Genomic DNA, 17944 nt, shown 5'->3' on the forward strand with positions numbered 1-17944 from the left:
TCTTGTATAGAAATTACATGTGGTCCTCGGTTTACAGCTTTTTGTGTTCAGGGGCAGACTTACCATGAGGCAAACACAGCTAATTGCCTCGGGCCCTGAGATTTCCAGAGGCCACCAAACATCTCATAAAACTGATCATTGATTTTTCTTATTCGATTAAAGTACATACTACTGTTTCAGTCTTAATTCACGTGCTTAAAACTACATCCAAATGTGTAATCTATCATGGTCATTTCTACCACTCCCCCGCCCTTCTCATACAATGGACTATTCCATGTTATCACACATGGGCAAATTGCTTCCGGTACAGTGTTGCCAACTTGGCGATTTTGTCGCTCGATCTGGCGACATTCCAACCCCCCTTGATGACATATTTTCTCAAAAGCGACTAGCGACAAAACTAGCGACTTTCTGACGTCGTGGGGGACGCTTTAACCATGTATGGTTAAAGCACGTATTGTTCTGCATTTTGTGTTGTGTTGTGAGTGTGCTACTCACGAACCACATCTGTCATGTCAATGTTAGCCATAGAATAAACACAGCATAATCTGTTATTCGCATTGCCAACATGTGATGAGAACTTTGACAGGCGTTGGCCGAAATAAAATATTAGCTATTTTATTTCTGATGAAATGATGGATGATTTTAAATGAACAAACCAAGATTCTAATTTATTTGTAGTTCCAAACTTAATTTAGGTGTGTTTACTCACTTTTTTCGTCTTTCTTACAAGATTATGCTTTTTTTCCTACAGCATTGTAAAACGTCACATGCAAATGATATGCAAATTAGACAACGCATCATCTAGCGACTTCTAGCGTCGTCTAGGACAGCCAATAGCTACTTTTCTTACTGAAAAGTTGGCAACAGTGATTCCGGAACACGGGAGCAAAACTAACATTTCGGCACGGAGTTTTCCCAGCGGAGCGAAGAAAAGGAGAAGGCCAGAGGAAAACAAACAGATTTGATCAAAACTACTGAAGGAGTCAATTTTGTTCACAGTCAAAACAAAGTACACACAAGAGGGCAGCAGCGCTGTTACTGTCGGTGTGAGCCAAGGATGCAGTAGTATTAGAGGTGAGGCTGTGATGCTTTTCATCACAAAGACATCCCTAGTGACAAGTACAAATGTGCAAAAACGTAATCAAGTATTCCCATAAAAAAACATGTAAATCCACTGAATCCGTTCCAGGCACCCAAAAATATTAACACAAAACAATTTTTTTTTAGAGAAATATAATTTTACCAACGCAAAATACATATACCCAAATGATGAATGAAAAGGATAAAGAAACATTCAACATCACTTTTACATTTATTGAAAACACTTGTTGGTGATGAGTGGAGGGAGGATGAGGACTGAATAGCCGCGCGATGACTGTTTAATTTTGGTACGTTACAAACTTAACTTCAAAGAGTGGATGGTTCACCCTGCATACTTGCTCACTCGAACTTTATTGTAAACTTCAGCAGCAGGTACAATCATCATTACACACACTGGCCCAGCTGGCTTTCTTTAATGTGTCTCCCTTAAACCATTCCCACTGCAACCTGTGTTAACTACGAACATTTACAATCCTATTTTATCAAAGGCTACCTTTATTTGTTATTTCTTGAATTCAGCAGTGTTCTTCTTTATCAAAGTTCTGGCCCTTGCAACTGATTTTGCAACTACTCAATGAAAAAAAATCGTAAAAAAAGACTGTCTGAAATCCTATTCCTCTAACACTCTGAAATACAGGGTACACAGTGCTTGAAAGGAGGAAGAAAGGAGACAGATACAGAGTTGTTCATCATTTCCTGTGTTCATCATTTCCTGTTCCTGAACAAATAAACCACACACACACACACACACACAATAATAAAGACGATTAAAGGATTCCATCCATCCACTTTCTATACCACTTGTCCTCCTTAGAGTCATGGGTAAGCTGGAGCCTACAAGCGGTGTACACCCAGGACTGGTAGGATTAAAGGATTCTCCGGTCAGAATCTGTCTATAGTGTCCCAACTCTGAAAGAAACACTATCCATTCTTCAAAGACTGAATCACCAATACGTGGATGCTTTGTTTGGGCAGTTGATTCACAGAATGGTTGATTCACGCACTGTTTGGCCATACAATATCCAAGACAGTATATGAAAACCAAGACATTTTTTGGAATGCATTTTGTCAAAACCCAAATCCTATAAAAACCGGGGAGTTTGGAAACCAAGGTCCCCCTATATTCAACCCGAATAGCAGATAACTAGTTGGAAGCAGATGGCAGTTTAAGGCACTTTTAAGGCATCATTTTAAGTCTAGATCAATAGATAGATATTGTATCTTTAGGGTATTCTGATTTTTAGTTACCACTCTCTTTGAGTACTACTCAGCCTCAGCTCAACTCAGCTTTTTGCACCTTTTTGATTTTCACATTTTGTTTCCCTCTTGTCTAATCATCTTTTTCTCCAGCCTGCACTGTCGTAACTGGGCTGATTGGACCAAATCAGGAGTGAAATCAAATTAAGACCCACGCACATGGGCTTTGTGTTGACATGCATGGAAGACCACACAAAACTGATAACAAGACATATTCAGTGTCAGTTTAACAGAGCAGAGAGGGGCAATGGGTAATTGTCACTATACCACATAATCTATACCACACACAATACATACTGTACAGTATTCTACTGTATATACACCCTTTAGACAGTAGTTAGTTTATTATACACAGTAGTCTGATTTTCAAAAAAACTTGGGGTGCAGGGCATGCACAGGGCAAGAACCCATTCAATTTAGATCTGGATAAAAGGTGCAGACTCAGGCTTTTGAGAAAGGGCATTTTATGACATTTATAACCTCTCAATGAAGAAGCATGCAAATCGGAGCAACTCCAAACTTGCAATTGTCAACTTTGGCAGAGATTTGTGTGCTCTTCTCAAGCCAAGCTCATTGTCTTCAGACCTCATCAGGTAAGGAACCATATTTGTTCATTTGAAAGAACTACACAGTTTCTCCAGGCCAATAGTAACATTTGCTGCACTGCACTGCACTAACCCGAATATAAGACAGTATTTTTCCTCAGAAAAAGTCTGGCACAGATGTGTCATGTTACATGAGGGGTCTGGACATTTATATATGCAAACCAACAGTTGACACCAAACGACTTTTGAATTTTTCTTTCTGTTAATCACTCACTGTCCCACGCACAACACAGAGACCCAGTTTTTTATTGTAATCTACCAATTGTTATTTTCCTGATACTGAAAATATATATATATTTTTTTATTTTAGATATTTTTCCAAAACCGGTCTTCAGAAAATTCAGGGCAATGCCAGTGCGGTAATACTGTTATAGTAATCCTGTTTAGTAGATGCAATGGAGTCTCAATTAACATTACATATCATTAGCAAGTTTTACTGTAATAATATATAACAATATGATATAGTAAAAAAAGTGAATATTTCATGATATGAAGAGTTGTGGTCTAGCAGTCGTCTCGGTGTCATTGGACAGCCGTTAGACTGCCATGTGAAGACACCGGCTGATCATTTAGCGCTGCCCTGCAGTGACATGATAATGACACACTCATATCCTGCTGTGATTCTCCTGATCGGCTGACAGTCAAGCACAAAGGGGACCTGAATTTGTTAGTAGAGGGGTGGTGCATGTGCAAACCTTAATCTCTGGATAGATCTATATTTACATCAACTGTATTATATTTTGAAAAGTGGTAGATGGAAATATCCCGTTGTACTTCAGGAGCACAGCCCTCCCGCTAACATTATGATAAATATGCCATGCTGGTGAATAATAGATGAGTCAATAACATTGTATCGGTTGCTACCTTGCCCTCATTACTCATTACACTCACATACTCAAATGTACTATATTGTGGTCATACCCCTGAGCAATTAGTTGCTTCTAAAATATCAGGGGGCTTGTTATTTAGGAGTGTATTTTACACTTTTATTGGTTTATATGGAGGAGCGTGCTACAGCAAACACCGCCTCAGCAAGTCCCCAAGCTCCTCTGCAGTCAGCAAAGTAATTGGGGAGGGAGTCCCAAAGGGTCCTCGCACACTGCTCAACCTGATAAGATGACATGGCAGTGGAGGTAGATAGGAGCTAGTAGTGAAAGTGTGGCTGTACACGTGCGAACATGTGTGTGTTTGTGTGTTAGAGCGAGAGAATAGGCCTGCAGTCTTTAGAGACTTGCTGGTTGGCTGGGAAACCATCTGGTTCCCCCAACCCCCAGTTGCATTACCCGTAGTCCCCCTATTTCTATGGGGGATGTCAATATCTGCGAATAGGGAGGGGGGCCTGTCCAGATGCCAATTCAAGTCTTCCGTCCTTCTGCTGAAAATTAGTTAATTAACTGTGTCTCTAAGAGAGAGTGAGCAAGAGAGATGCCCTTTGTATTTGAGCCATTCATCATAATCCAACTCTTTTATTCTAAAGCTTTGCCAAATTAGCAGAAAGAGATGAAAACTGTCTCTGAAGTGAATCCATATCGTTAATTAATTTGGGTTGAAGAAAATAAAAAACGTACATGCAAATTCAAAACTGCCTCTTGTGCTGCCATACACATACATTTTATGCCTAGAAATAATTTGGAATATAATTTCTCCACATATTATTGAAACGTTATTATCAGATCCCATATAACTGTGTGAGTGCGTTTAGGAGCAACCAGGCTTGTATTACAGACAATAGCATCACTCCTCAATGTAGAGTATTTATTCACAATTATTTATACCCTGGGCAGATGTTTACAAAGTGAACTATCAATGAAAAATATATTCAATTGTCATTGTTTCCTTTAAATGTTTTTTGTATGAGAAAAGGAGGGTCACATACAGAAAAACTGAAGGAGACAGAGCCATATTTTGTTCATGAAACATGCTAAAAACCAATCCAACGCGAAGTAGGTCAACATATGCTAATCAATTAGTTATATAAAAATTCTTAGCCTGGACAAATTTTGATTTAAAGTGCACAGTACAGTCATCCCTCGCCACATTTTCAAAATAAATCCTGCTTTTTCATGGTTTAATACAGCCTATTGATTAAAAAAAAACACATTTAAGCAAATTTTAGGTATTTCGAAGCATAAAAATGGCTAAATGAACTATAATACAAATATAAGACATTAAGAAAATGTATTCCAATTGTGATATTCTACACTAGGTGTCAGTCAGTGAAACATACAAGCGCCAGACTTGATTGCCAGAACAACAGGGTTTTATTGTATTAATAATAATTAATAATAAACATTAATAATTACATCCAACCGGAGTACCCGGAGAAAACCCATACACGCATGGGGAGAACAAGCAAACTCTACACAGAAATGCCCAACGGAGATTCGAACCTCATCTCCTGACTGTGACTGTGTGGCCACCATACTAACCACTAGACCACCGTGCGGTCTAATAATAACATAATAATCACACGGTTACTGTTGCGTAATCCAGCTAAAACTCATTCAACGGAACACATTCTTTGCAACACGTAATAGTTGTAAAAACTGTAGTTAGAAAGTCATAAATAGGTTTTCTATGCTCTAACTACAAAAATATTCCATTTATAAAGAAGGAATCCTACATCACCGAAATTCGCTTATCATGGTCGGCTCTGGAACCAATTAACCGCAATAAACGAGGGATTACTGCACCTTTATTTATTGAATGGGTAGATTTTTTGCTGGAAATGACACAAGAACGTGGCAAGAAACTGTCAGAAGTTGTGTTTTCATATTATTAATATTCAATATTATGACAAATATAATTTAATTAATTTGATGTATTATTTTCATAGGGTTTCATTATGTATTATTTTTATTTAGATTTTATTTGATTATTATGTATTTTTTTTATATGTGCTACTCCTATTGTAAACAAAATAACAGTTAACAAAGAAAATATTTTTCATTATTTTCTCAAACACAGGTTCTCACTGTCTTTTGCCACTTCCTTGTGTCATTTCCAGCCAAAAGACAATTCAATAAATAAAATTGTAGCTTCAAGTCAATATTTTTGCTAGAGCAGGAATAATGTTGTGCTTTCGGGAAAAAACAGTAGTTACCTTGTGTTTCCAAAATAAAAAAGAAGAAAAGTGTTGGAGTGGAGTTGAATGAACAGAATAAGATTTTCATTGCATGGTATAACTGCTGTTTTACCATGCACATGACAATAAAACTCTCTTGAATCTCTCTTGAATCTTGAAGTCTACTTTTCACTGGACGATGACAATAATTACAAAATAACATGGGACGGTTTTCATTTGCAAATGCGTTTGACAATGGTGAAAGGAACAGTAAAAGTGTGTGTCACTTCTGTACACTGACTCTGTGCACCGAGACAAAGTGATCGTATCCTGCGGTGATGATGAAACGAAGGTGAGTTGCATTGGTTCCGTTTAGCTGGGGGGAAAAGTACAAAAGCAGTTCAGAATTTGTCTTCAGGTTCATTCAATTTTATAGTTTCATCCTACCGAAATAGAATTTGACTGAAGATGTCCCTCAGTGTGTTTAAACTCTGCGAGGGAAAGTTCATTATGGTTTAAAAGAAAAACAAGTGCGTGACTAACACGTCTACATTCATCATCCCTACCTTTCTCTGCCACAAACTCAAAGTGTGAGGCATTCTGTGATGTATTCTTTTCTACTTTTAGGTGTTTGACTGCAAGAAAAGATGGGAGAGGAGAGAAGAGAGTCATCAGCCCTGTCCAGAATAATTAATTCTTTCACCACATAATGAAAAAGACCAGTCACAAAAATGAAATTAACAATGGCTATGTTTAGATTAGGACAAAGCCTTGGAGGAAATTAACAGAAATTAAGTGAGTCATGTGTTTGTGTTCGTCTCCAGGCATCATTACAGAATAAAGACACTTTTTTTCCTCTCATTTTTATGAGTACCTGAAGCCTTAAAAATAAACTAACTTTGTTTATTCTGCATTAAGTAAGCTTGACTTAGACTTGGACCGACAGTTTGTTAGAGTAAGTCAAAAGTGGAAAATAAATATACAGTTTCAGAAAACAGATTTAGAAAATAGATTTTCTTGTGAGGCGAGGCCACTTGCCACAGTGGGCAGGCACATCTCAGGTAAGATTTAATACTCAAGCAAAAGTGAAAAGAGCCGTCCAGAAAGGTTGAAACTGGAGGCAGTTGAGGAGGTCAAAAAACAAGCAGAGCTCAGCAACCACAAAGAGCGAAAAAGCATGAATGTGACACTAGAATGTGACATGGAGTACAACAAACTAAGCAGGTAATGAGAGGTGATGAGAAACACCTGACCAGATACAGTCAGGCAGAGGGAGGTCCCGGAAAAGAGTGGGACAAGCAGGCATGACAGGTGACAGGCATGACAAGAATAAGTGGAAAGAAACTCAGACCAGTGCAGTCTGCATATCAACACAAATGATTCCTGGTTAAAAATAGTTTAAAAGGTACCTATTATGCAAAAGTGACTTTTTAATTATGTTATAACAGCAGTAATATGAGTCCCTAGAGTACCCAGAGCTTGCTCCACTTTTGAGAGGCTTCACTACACATCTTACAATACAGCCTGGAGCACTGCCAACTATCCGTCAGTCAGCTACAGACGTGGGAGCTGTAGGTTTTATCATTTTGTTCTATTTCCGCAAATAGGTTAACCTAGCTTGATGTGACCGCAAAGTAGCTCACAAAGCTATGCTAGTGATGTTAACATTTACATCCCACTCCTTCATATTATGTTATCATATGTGATATATGACATCTATTATGTTAGACAAGTACAGAGTTAGTGTATCTGTAAAAACACAGCTCATTAGCATTAACACGACAGAGCCACACAACCAAGTGGTCTTATTAGAGCAGGGGTCTCAAACTCCATTTATATGGGGACCGCTGGATGTAGGGCCTGGGCCGCATGAAGTACAGTATTAGGGTTGGGAATCTCAGGGTACCAAAAGATAAGGTACAATACGCAATGCATGGCTCACGATGGCAATAATATCTCGATACGGTGATTGGGTGAACCAAAAAAATTAATAATGTCATAGTTTGTATTTTGCTGCATTCAGCTGGAATAGGCTCCAGTTTACCCGTGACCCCTAATGAGGACAAGCCGTATACAAAATGCGTGGAATTTTTGCATCATATTTTAACCAGAATACAAGCAGCAATGGTGCAAATGAATGATTATGTTTTAGTGCAACAAAAGTGTAAACGGGATTTTAGTTTAGGTGTCTGACAAACAGTTCAGCTACTTTAAACTCATTCAGAAAACACAACATCTCATGTCTGTCAAGTAGCTCAACGCTATAACGTAGAAGCGTAGAAAAAATACATATTTTGTGTAGTATGGCACTAGTGATGTATTCACCGGAGAGACAGAGAATGACCGGTAAGGTTGAACTGCACAACAATATAAAACGTACACTAAACACACGTCTCTTGATTCAACAACACAACATTTAACATTTAAATGGAAAAATGAACATCTGTAGTGTGTCGTATTTTCGTCAGACCCTTCTCCCATACTGCAAAGTCTTTATCCAGTGTTGTCTCGTCTACGCTATAAAAGCAAAAGTGAGTCCACACGTCTGATTTTAATTATGCTGGTGTATCGTTCCATTCTTTGCCAGTGTATTAAACGCCAAGCTTGAGACCCCTGCATTCGACCTTATTAAAAGCAAACTGTCTAAATTCCAGTGTCAAGGCTAGATTTTGGGCAACACGCTTCCAATACGCTATAGTGAGACACCTGAAATGTATTTGATATAGTAGTTGAAAAATAGTATCATAAGGACCTTTAAAAGAAATCTTTGTGAAAGTTTATACTTAAGAAAAATGGTGTGAAGGTGCTATGCCAAGTCCCTAGGGGGGTTATGAAATTAGATAACTATTTATACTAAAATGGAAAACACAAATGGAAAACACCTGGTACAGGCAGTTTGTGACCCCCTTTTTTATTTCTGTGTGCGCTATTAGACTGGACTGTGCTGGGGCAGAGGGGGAAAGTTTATATGCACTCCATATGATAAGTGCGGTTCAACACCCCTGCAAACTACAACCACAATAATAAACATAAGGTTAAATTCATATCTCCCTGGCAGTGTCACTCAAAACTAAGCATTATTAGCTAATTGTTGATACAGTAATGATATCGGATCTAACTTGGACCTACTTTTGAGATCGGTTTGTATGTACTGTTAACATTTAAAGAAATTTCATAAATAGTGGCCCCAGTAACCTACCATTATAGCTGTCCAGTGTTACTGAAGAAATGTTTTTCATTTCAGCAAAGCGAATGATGAATTCTTGAGGAAACATCCCGGTGGACATCCAGAATGTTTTTGTGTTTCTGGTCGAAAGAGACGAAACATAAGTAAGTAACACTCATATCAACCATTGAGTGCAATACATCACCATGTATGAACTCCAACCAAAAGCCACAAGTATGATCGACTGGGTAACTTCAGAAAGCTACAGAAATTAGGTGATGATCTAAATGATCTACTGAAATGCTAAAATCAGTTCTCACAAGACAAAAACAACGCCACTACACTAACTTACCCGTCAATGATATTTTCTGGAGGGTGAGCCTCATCGTTGGATGCGGCAACAACAACTTTTGCACCCACAGAACGAAGAGAGGCATCAATCATCGTCGATGGATAAGAAACAACCCAGATGCAAATCTCCGTAGTACAATAACCTGGAATTCACCGCAGCTAGGGTAATCAAGTAAGCGCAACAACCTAGCGTTGCCAAGCCAACCCACGGCGTCGCATAATATATACGTCATGTCGCACATGATACGTCACATGCTCGACACATATATGCATGTATCTTCGTATGTTGTTTAGCACTTATCTGTGGAAGCTAATATTTGCCTAATGGCGAATGGATGTAAAGACGTGTTATTTACGCGGGGGAGTGGGCAGGTGAGTCATGCCAGATTGTAAAATTGTAAACCACAAAGCTTTAAACATTTTTCGGACACTGCTTTTTGAGTAAAATGGAGAGCTAGCTACTTTGCTAAGCTAGCAGACCATGGATAAAGCTCAATGTACGGCATAATATTACTCGTGTTGTAGCTAATATTCGGATAGACAAAAGGGGTCGAACATTATAAATACATCTTAGTGTGGGGCAGTGTATTCAACACCGCTCTAAACTATGACTACAATTATTATCGCTGTAAAGGACGTTAAATTGAAGTTAAGGCTTCATTTAGTGGAACCCACTCACCGAACCATTCAACTACCGTAGTTAGGTGTAACAAATGTTATGTACAGACAGCATGCTAAACCATGCATCCTGCACAATTAATTACTGCTCGTTCTACTCTTAAAACTTTGAGCATACTGTTTGGGGGTGTAGAAATGTCATATCTGCTGTCAGACTAACTTCTGTATCCGCCGCCTCCTTTCAATATGAATCATTGCTCTTTTCCAGAGTGACGATTCTGATATTTGGGACGATACCGCCTTGATAAAAGCCTACGATAAAGCTGTTGCTTCATTCAAGGTATCCAAAGTGAAGTTGTGTTGCAATACCATTAGTTTTGTGTTTGTTACTCACACAGTCTGTTACAGACTGCGCTGAAGGGTGAAGAAGTGCCTCAGTCTTCGGACAAAGTTGCCCTGGGAAAGAAACGAAAGAACAATAAAAAGAAGAACAGCAGGAAACGCCCCAATGCAACGACTGATAAACAGGTGTGGATATGAAATAAGTGTTCTGTAATGGTTCTGCACTGAAGCACCCTCCCACTTGTGTATACCAAACATGAAGACCTCACATTTCTCTGGTTGGAACCATAATGTATTATCTTTTTTGTCACAGTGGCAGGTTGGGGATTCTTGCTGTGCCTATTGGTCGGAGGACGGCCAACTATACTCTGCTAACATCTCCTCTTTGGATGAGAAAAAGGGCACATGCGTAGTTGTCTACACAGACTATGGCAATGAGGAGGAGCAGAACCTTGAAGACTTGCTTTCAGAGATCTCTGAGGGTGATGACGAAACCATTACCAAGGTGAAGTGTATGAAAGCATACCTGAAGGTTCTTATTCGTCACACCAGTGTCAAAAGAAGTTTGATAACAAATGACATGCATGGTGAGGACAAAAGTATTAGGACACCTCTAATTGATTTCAAGCTGGTTCTGCTTACTTCATGTCACTTTCTGTATACTGTCGTCCCTTGTTTATTGCAGTTAATTAGCTCCAGACTTGTACATGATAAGTGATTTTCCACAAAGAAGGGTTCAACATTAATAAATGGAATATTTTCATAGTTAGAGCATAGAAAACTTGTTTAAGACTTTGTAAATACGGTAATACCATTGTTAGAGCCCCGTAGACATGAAATAACACCCCTATAGTCACTTTAACACTCCTATTATCGTTTCTTCACACCACATTGCGTAGGCTACAGGATCACTGCAGGGACATAAGAGAGGGCCGCTGCTAGCATAGAAAGCTACCGAGCTCACTAGTTAGCCTCTCCAATTTAATTATTCTAAACTTAAGAAAGGATTTCAAACAGAGTGGGGAAGGACAAAGTAAGAAGCCAAAAAACTTGCCACTACCATTTTTTCCATTTAACTCCACCTATTCTATGGCACCTTTTTTAATGTATGCATTTTTGTATGCTGTTTGCACCCAACTTTCAGACACACGAGGTAGAATCATCAACAGAGGAGAGTGACAGCAGGTCAACAGAACCAAACCATCTCAAACAGCAGCTACATAGTAAAACCCAAAAGGCCAAAGACTACAAAGTTCCTCCCCCTATGTGGGGTCCGGGATTCCCACCCAACCTACCTCCCATGCCACCATTTAGACAGGTAAGATGGCATTCTCACATAGTTGTTTTTTACAACGGCACATTTTTCCTTTTAGATTTTGCTCTTTTTTTTTTTTTGGTGTACTAGATGGAAACAAAGTTTTAATTGATGGTACTAAATTAATTAAAATACTAAAATCTTTTATTCCAGGTGTGCTCACACTTTTTCAGCCTGCAAGCTACTTTTAAAATGACCAAGTCCCAAAGCTCTATGTCCTACTATAACATAGAGAATGTATACAGGGTGTCCCAAAAAAAACGTCTACACACTTTAAATAATATATAACTTTAATCCTTGTAAAAAAATTATAATTGATTCCATTTTCAAAATGTAATACAATTTACAAAATTGTATTGTTTTGTCACCAATTGTTCTCAAACTGACATCCGTTCTGGTCCAGATACTGCTGACAATGCGAAGCAATGGACTCTAATCACAAAACAATTCCCTTGGTATTTGCGTGCATTCATGCTTTTTTAGAATGAATTTCCATTCTTCAAAGTTTAGTCTGGCATCTGCAAAGAAAAAACAAACAATTGAGTTATCAGCTGCTAAAGGGTGTACAGTGTTCCCTCATTTATCGCGGGGGATAGGTTCCCAAAATATCCCGCAATAAGTGAAATCCGCGAAGTAGCCAACTTTATTGTAAAACCCCTGTAAAATAAAAATAAATAAATAAATAAACCCTCACCATACACTTTTCTAAGTCAGGCAATACAATTTTCTCACATTTCTCTCTTGTTTAAACACTCTCAAAAAGTTGAAAACTTTGTTTGAATTTTAATGATCAACCTACAGGTCGGACACAAGAAATGAAGTCACTCACGCGTATTTCACTCCTGTGACCGTGCCTTTTTGGCCTGGTGCCGTTCTGCTGTACTGTAGCGTTTTTGTATCCTTGTTCAAACATATTGCTGCAGTCCTCCTCCTTCGAACCGAAGATTCATTTACAAGCTAGCAAGCAAGCAAGCTACCAATGACACAGGAGACACGGCACGGCGGAACAAATGAGATCGGTTGACAATGGTCTACAGCATCAGGAGGCAGAAAACAATGGGTGGTGCAGACAGAGGGAAGAGGGAGATACTCAACTTCCCAAAATTCAGTTCTTCTTCAAGGGCCAGGCTCTGCCTGTAACCAGTTCATACGCTGTAATTAAAAAAAACAAAAAGAAGCACAAAAAAAAATTGCGTGAATCTGCGAAAGGTGAACCGTGATAAACTGAGGGAACACTGTATACATTTTTTGGGACACTTAAATATTGATCAAATATGAGTATTTATGTACATTGTACATGTATGTCAGGGATGCAAACACTTTCTGAGCATGCAAGTTACAAGTCAAAATGATCTACTTATAAAACAGGAAAACAACATATATATATATACTGTGTATATATATATATATATATATATATATATATATATATATATATATATATTATATAATCTAACTGGTAAGCTTTTGAAACTACTATACTAAATACTCATGATGTAGTATTATGATGGATAATGATTAACCTTTCACATTCAGTTTCAATGTTTAAAGGCAATACAAATAGTTATCATTCAATAATTCACAATTCAGCTCAGTATGGCAATAAAAATAATTACACATAATTCTGCACACAACCGGTCAGTCCAAATAGCTACGTAATATTCATTATACACGCAGTTCATGTATTACGTCTGGTTAGCATTTGCTATCAAACATTACAGATATACAAGAAATGAAAATGATTATGCAAACCACAATGCAGCCAAAGTCAGGGCACCATATTTAAAAAGGTTTCAGCAATGGGCACATTTTCCAATTAATCATGAAATAATAATTTCACAAACCAAAGTGTAGAAAACATTTCTCTGGAAGAATGTAAATCAGTGCCATCAAAAAATTGACTTAATTTTTTTTGTTGTTTTTTTGTTTTTTTTTGCATAATTAGCCGCTACAAGTGAACGGATAACTTTTGTTATAGATATAGGCATCTTACCGGAGTTACTTTATCCGTAATCGGAATAATAAAGATGAAAGTTGCATTTCCGTGTGCCGCTTATTGAGTCGTCTGTTCACCACTTAATCTTTGCCGTGGAGGAGCAACAGCAAATCAGGAGGGAAGTTTATTGTTAGCTGACTTATGTCATGACGTCTAAGTGAGGTTTATGACGTGGATAACGCATACAATCGGCCCACACTACCTCCGTCATCGATCGACGTAATTGGCACCCCTGGTATACAGTCAATAATTGTAATTCTAACAGTGCAGCATTAACATTTGATCAAATGTGGGAGACTTCCGGAACAAGTCAGTGGTTTAAATCGGGGGAGTGGGTGGAATTTATACATGTGCTAGATTCTGCGCGTGCGCGTGGTGACGAGTGGCTCAAGTGAATTGAGTACCTGATTCATTTCAGTGACTGAAGAACTCGAGTCTCGGGGTAATAAAGCTGCATTTCCATGTGTCGCTTGTCTGTTCACCACTTACTTTGCTGCACAGGCACAACAGCAAATGAGGGGAGCTCAATGTCAGCTGACTGATGTCATATGGCATGTACAAAGTGACGTTTATGATGTGGGTGACCCAAGTGATCAACCCACACTCCCTTTGCGATCGACCGGTAGCTCACAATTGACATCACGGGCTGTACTGCATACAGTCATGGGGAAAAAAATTCAACCACCTTGTTTCTTCAGTTTGTTTAATTTTGAATGTATTTATTTTATGTACAGGGAAAGTGCATATGAATAAATATTTCTATCAGTATGCCAGAATTAGCCAAAAGGCTATTTTTCATCTGTTGTCCCTCATTGTTCCTCATAATTGTTGATTGATTTTAATGACTGGTACAACTAAAGGTACATTTGTTTGGACAAATATAATGACAATAAAAATAGCTCAAAAGAGTTTAATTTTAAGAGCTGATATCTATCCATTCACATGGTTTTCTTGCTAACCAAATTCAACTTCTTACAGCAATACCTGTAGCCATGGCATTGTACTGCCAAAAAAGATTTTGTCATGATTATACTTGTCCAAGCACCTTTTAGTTAGCGTTAAATTGAACAAAAAACTAAAGAAACAAGGGTGGCCTCATCATTTTTTTTTTTTTTTGGTATCTTAAGGGGTAGCGTAAACATACAAAACACTACTACGAACCACAACCACAATAATCAACATATGCCTAAATGAATACTTCAGAAAGGTCAATCAAAACTGTGGTGGCATTTTTGATACAGCTCTGTTGATCTTATTAGATTGCAAGTTACCAAATGAATTGACCAGTATCATGTTAGTAATGGCACAATGTTTTAACAGGTTTCTTCTAATTATTTTGATCGTAGGGTGGGAAAAGGCAATCTGGTGGTGCTGTACCTCCCCCCTGGCATCCCATGATGCAATTCAGCCCACCAGTGAGTTTGGACATACTTTTACTGAAATGAGATTGATGTAGATCAGTAATACAGTATATGTCAAAGGTCAGCAGACTGATCTGATTCAGCATTTGTTTCTCTTCCTTTCAGATGATCCCTCCACCTCCACCTATGAGTCCAGACATGGGGGATGATGAGGCCATGGGCAGCATGCTCATCTCCTGGTACATGAGTGGATATCACACAGGCTACTACTTGGTATGGATTGTTACACAAACAACAATATTTACTGTATATATGATACTTTTGAGAGTCATTTTGTGTGATCACAGTTAATCCTTTCCAGGGTTTAAAGCAAGGACGGAAAGAAGCTTCCAAATGGACAAAACCGCACCAAAAATGATGGGATCTAGGAAAGATTTCAGTTATTGAGCATTCATTTGAGTGAGGACAGTTTTGTATTCTCTGTACATAGATTAAATAAAGGATATTAAAACGGCTTCAATATTGGTTTTTTTTCGTGCAATGCAGCACTCACTTCAATAAATGATTCTTTACACATCACACCAGCCTCACTGATTAATAATTCCATTAATGAGCAACATACAGTACCTCTGTGTGATGCGCTGCAGTTCTAACTACAGTTACAATTCAATGAATACACATCTGAGTAAAGGCAGTATACATGTCATTAGACTGTGTTGGTGTACCTAATGTTGTGGCTGGTGCAATGGCATATGTTGTCCAGCAGAAGTCAGACTCGTATAAAGTAGTCAAGAAATAGCGAGGCGTTATGCTATAAACACAGATTGATGTTAGATGATGCAAAGTGAAGCAGTCTCCACATAAGAGTGAGGAAATGTGGTGCTCTTTCTTGCCTAAATTTTAGCTCCATCATAAAAGCAGCACCGCATTTGTCACTTTCACATCCTGGCTCAGGATGCTTGCAGGAACATATGGCAGACCTGATTATTATAGACATACATGCTCATAAATGCAATCTGCAAACCCTCAGGACATTGGCATGCAAGTGATTTACTACAAATAGAAAATATGCAGATAATAAATACTGTATGAGTATGGTACATGTTTGCATATGAATTGCGCGTTTATAAGTGATGGAGTAAATGATGCGTTCACTTTCCCCAGTATGAAGACGTATTGTACACATTAACTGTGAGCAGAATGAATGATGAGCTGAAATGTTGAAAATTGCAAGCAAATGTTGAAAGCTGAAAACAAATGGCACGTTGACCTTAAGATTTCCATTCATAGTGTCATGATTAGGACCACCTCTTTAGCTCCCCTGATTTACTTAACAGCCAAAATATGTTTGATATTGTTAAAAGAGCAGTAGAAGCACTACAACTATGCCCTTTTATATTTAGACCTTAGACAACCACATAATTGTAGCCTAAAAAGCCACAGTACATTCTACAGGGCCCTCGGTACTTTGGTTCATTGAAAAGCAAGTCAGTTAGAAAGTATATTTCTCATACTGGTGACATGTAACCAGCTTACTACAACTCATATATCTAAACTGGAGGGCGGTGTGTCATACAGCATATTTACAGTAGGTGCGAGAAAGATGGGTGAAATTTTGTTTTGTGGCAAGATGTTCCCACCATGTTTTTTTGCACCATATGATCATCCTCCAGCTGCTCCACAAGCATTTTCTCTCTCCATGATCAGCGGCTCCTTTGTTTATGGCATTTTGTAGCCTTCTGCTACTCAGTCAGTGTTGACTGGTGCAGCTGTCACAATTGTTTTTGCTAAGAGAGTGGGAAGAATGAGGAGCAAACTATATAGTTTGCAGGATTTACAAACAGAAGATGCACTACATCAAGTAACGATAAAAGCAGACCTATCTTTTCCTTCCAGATGGTTTTACAAATGTGCCATGACAAGGCGTGCACATAAGCACATTGCTTGTGTGACTCTGAGCTGCCCAAAGGGCTCACATGGAGCCCCCGAGAGGACTTGAAAGAGGGCCAAGCCTGGTTTGAAAAAAAAAAAAAAAGCATCCCTCAAACCTCACCCCATCAGTGTCTGCCTACCCCCTACTGACCAGCCTGTAAACATCATCTGCAATTCGCACACAGTCTAGGAGCGATACACACGCATCCGAGTTAGATCACATTGCTGCATGAGATGCAGAGCCTTCAGCTATTTACACAAGCAAACATCCTGCTTTAAAATAAGATACTCACGGAAGAGGGACAGGCTCCTTTCAACCTCTTATGTGCAACTACGTACTCATCAAGACATTGCATTTAATGTGGTCAAAAGCCTTTAACTCCAACTGAGGATAGCATCAGATGAGCACAGAAAATGTTCAGAATAAAGTATCATTTATCATTTCAGCAAACATTCTTATTACAGTACTTCTCAAGGGACAATAGTGTAGAGATTAAACTTGGATGTACTTGAGAGTAGTCAGTGTTCAGCTTGCATAGCAGTATAGATTTACTATCCACTGAAAATGATTCAAAACACTGCCATTATTGTGTAAATAGCTTACAACACAAGTGAGTATCAAAATATTTGTGTCTTACCTACAATCAAGCATGACCTGGGCTAGTATGAGTACTCCCAACACTGTGGAGCTGCGGTTCATTGAGAGAAACATTAATTCTAAAATGAACTGTAACATTGTGAAGCAGAGCATGGTCCTCTCTCTGAGAGAAAACGAGCCACATGGTGGTTTTCCAACATGATGACGAGCCTAAACACACCTCCAGGGTGACAGA

General features: G+C 38.6%; 2 protein-coding genes across 3 annotated transcripts; one reads left to right on the plus strand and one right to left on the minus strand.

Annotated features, from left to right (window-relative positions):
- Nucleotides 1-435: 435 nt before the first annotated feature.
- Nucleotides 436-9746, minus strand: hspb11 (heat shock protein, alpha-crystallin-related, b11). Its single transcript, XM_054775013.1, has 5 exons — nt 9549-9746; nt 9230-9336; nt 6597-6665; nt 6478-6521; nt 436-6406 (listed from the first exon to the last, which is right to left on the minus strand). The coding sequence occupies exons 1-5, from the start codon at nt 9638-9640 to the stop codon at nt 6314-6316; spliced, it is 405 nt and encodes a 134-aa protein (XP_054630988.1). The 5' UTR covers nt 9641-9746; the 3' UTR covers nt 436-6313.
- Nucleotides 9747-9786: 40 nt separating this feature from the next.
- Nucleotides 9787-15688, plus strand: smn1 (survival of motor neuron 1, telomeric). 2 transcript variants are annotated; one of them, XM_054773477.1, is made up of 8 exons: nt 9787-9919; nt 10434-10505; nt 10574-10693; nt 10821-11012; nt 11652-11825; nt 15165-15233; nt 15345-15452; nt 15527-15688. In XM_054773477.1, the coding sequence occupies exons 1-8, from the start codon at nt 9872-9874 to the stop codon at nt 15545-15547; spliced, it is 804 nt and encodes a 267-aa protein (XP_054629452.1). In that variant the 5' UTR covers nt 9787-9871; the 3' UTR covers nt 15548-15688. The 2 variants fall into 2 exon arrangements, with proteins under 2 accessions (XP_054629452.1, XP_054629451.1); XM_054773476.1 differs by having other exon boundaries at nt 15541-15688.
- Nucleotides 15689-17944: the final 2256 nt, after the last annotated feature.

Source organism: Dunckerocampus dactyliophorus, chromosome 4 (assembly GCF_027744805.1).
Source record: "Dunckerocampus dactyliophorus isolate RoL2022-P2 chromosome 4, RoL_Ddac_1.1, whole genome shotgun sequence".
Classification (NCBI taxonomy): domain Eukaryota; kingdom Metazoa; phylum Chordata; class Actinopteri; order Syngnathiformes; family Syngnathidae; genus Dunckerocampus; species Dunckerocampus dactyliophorus.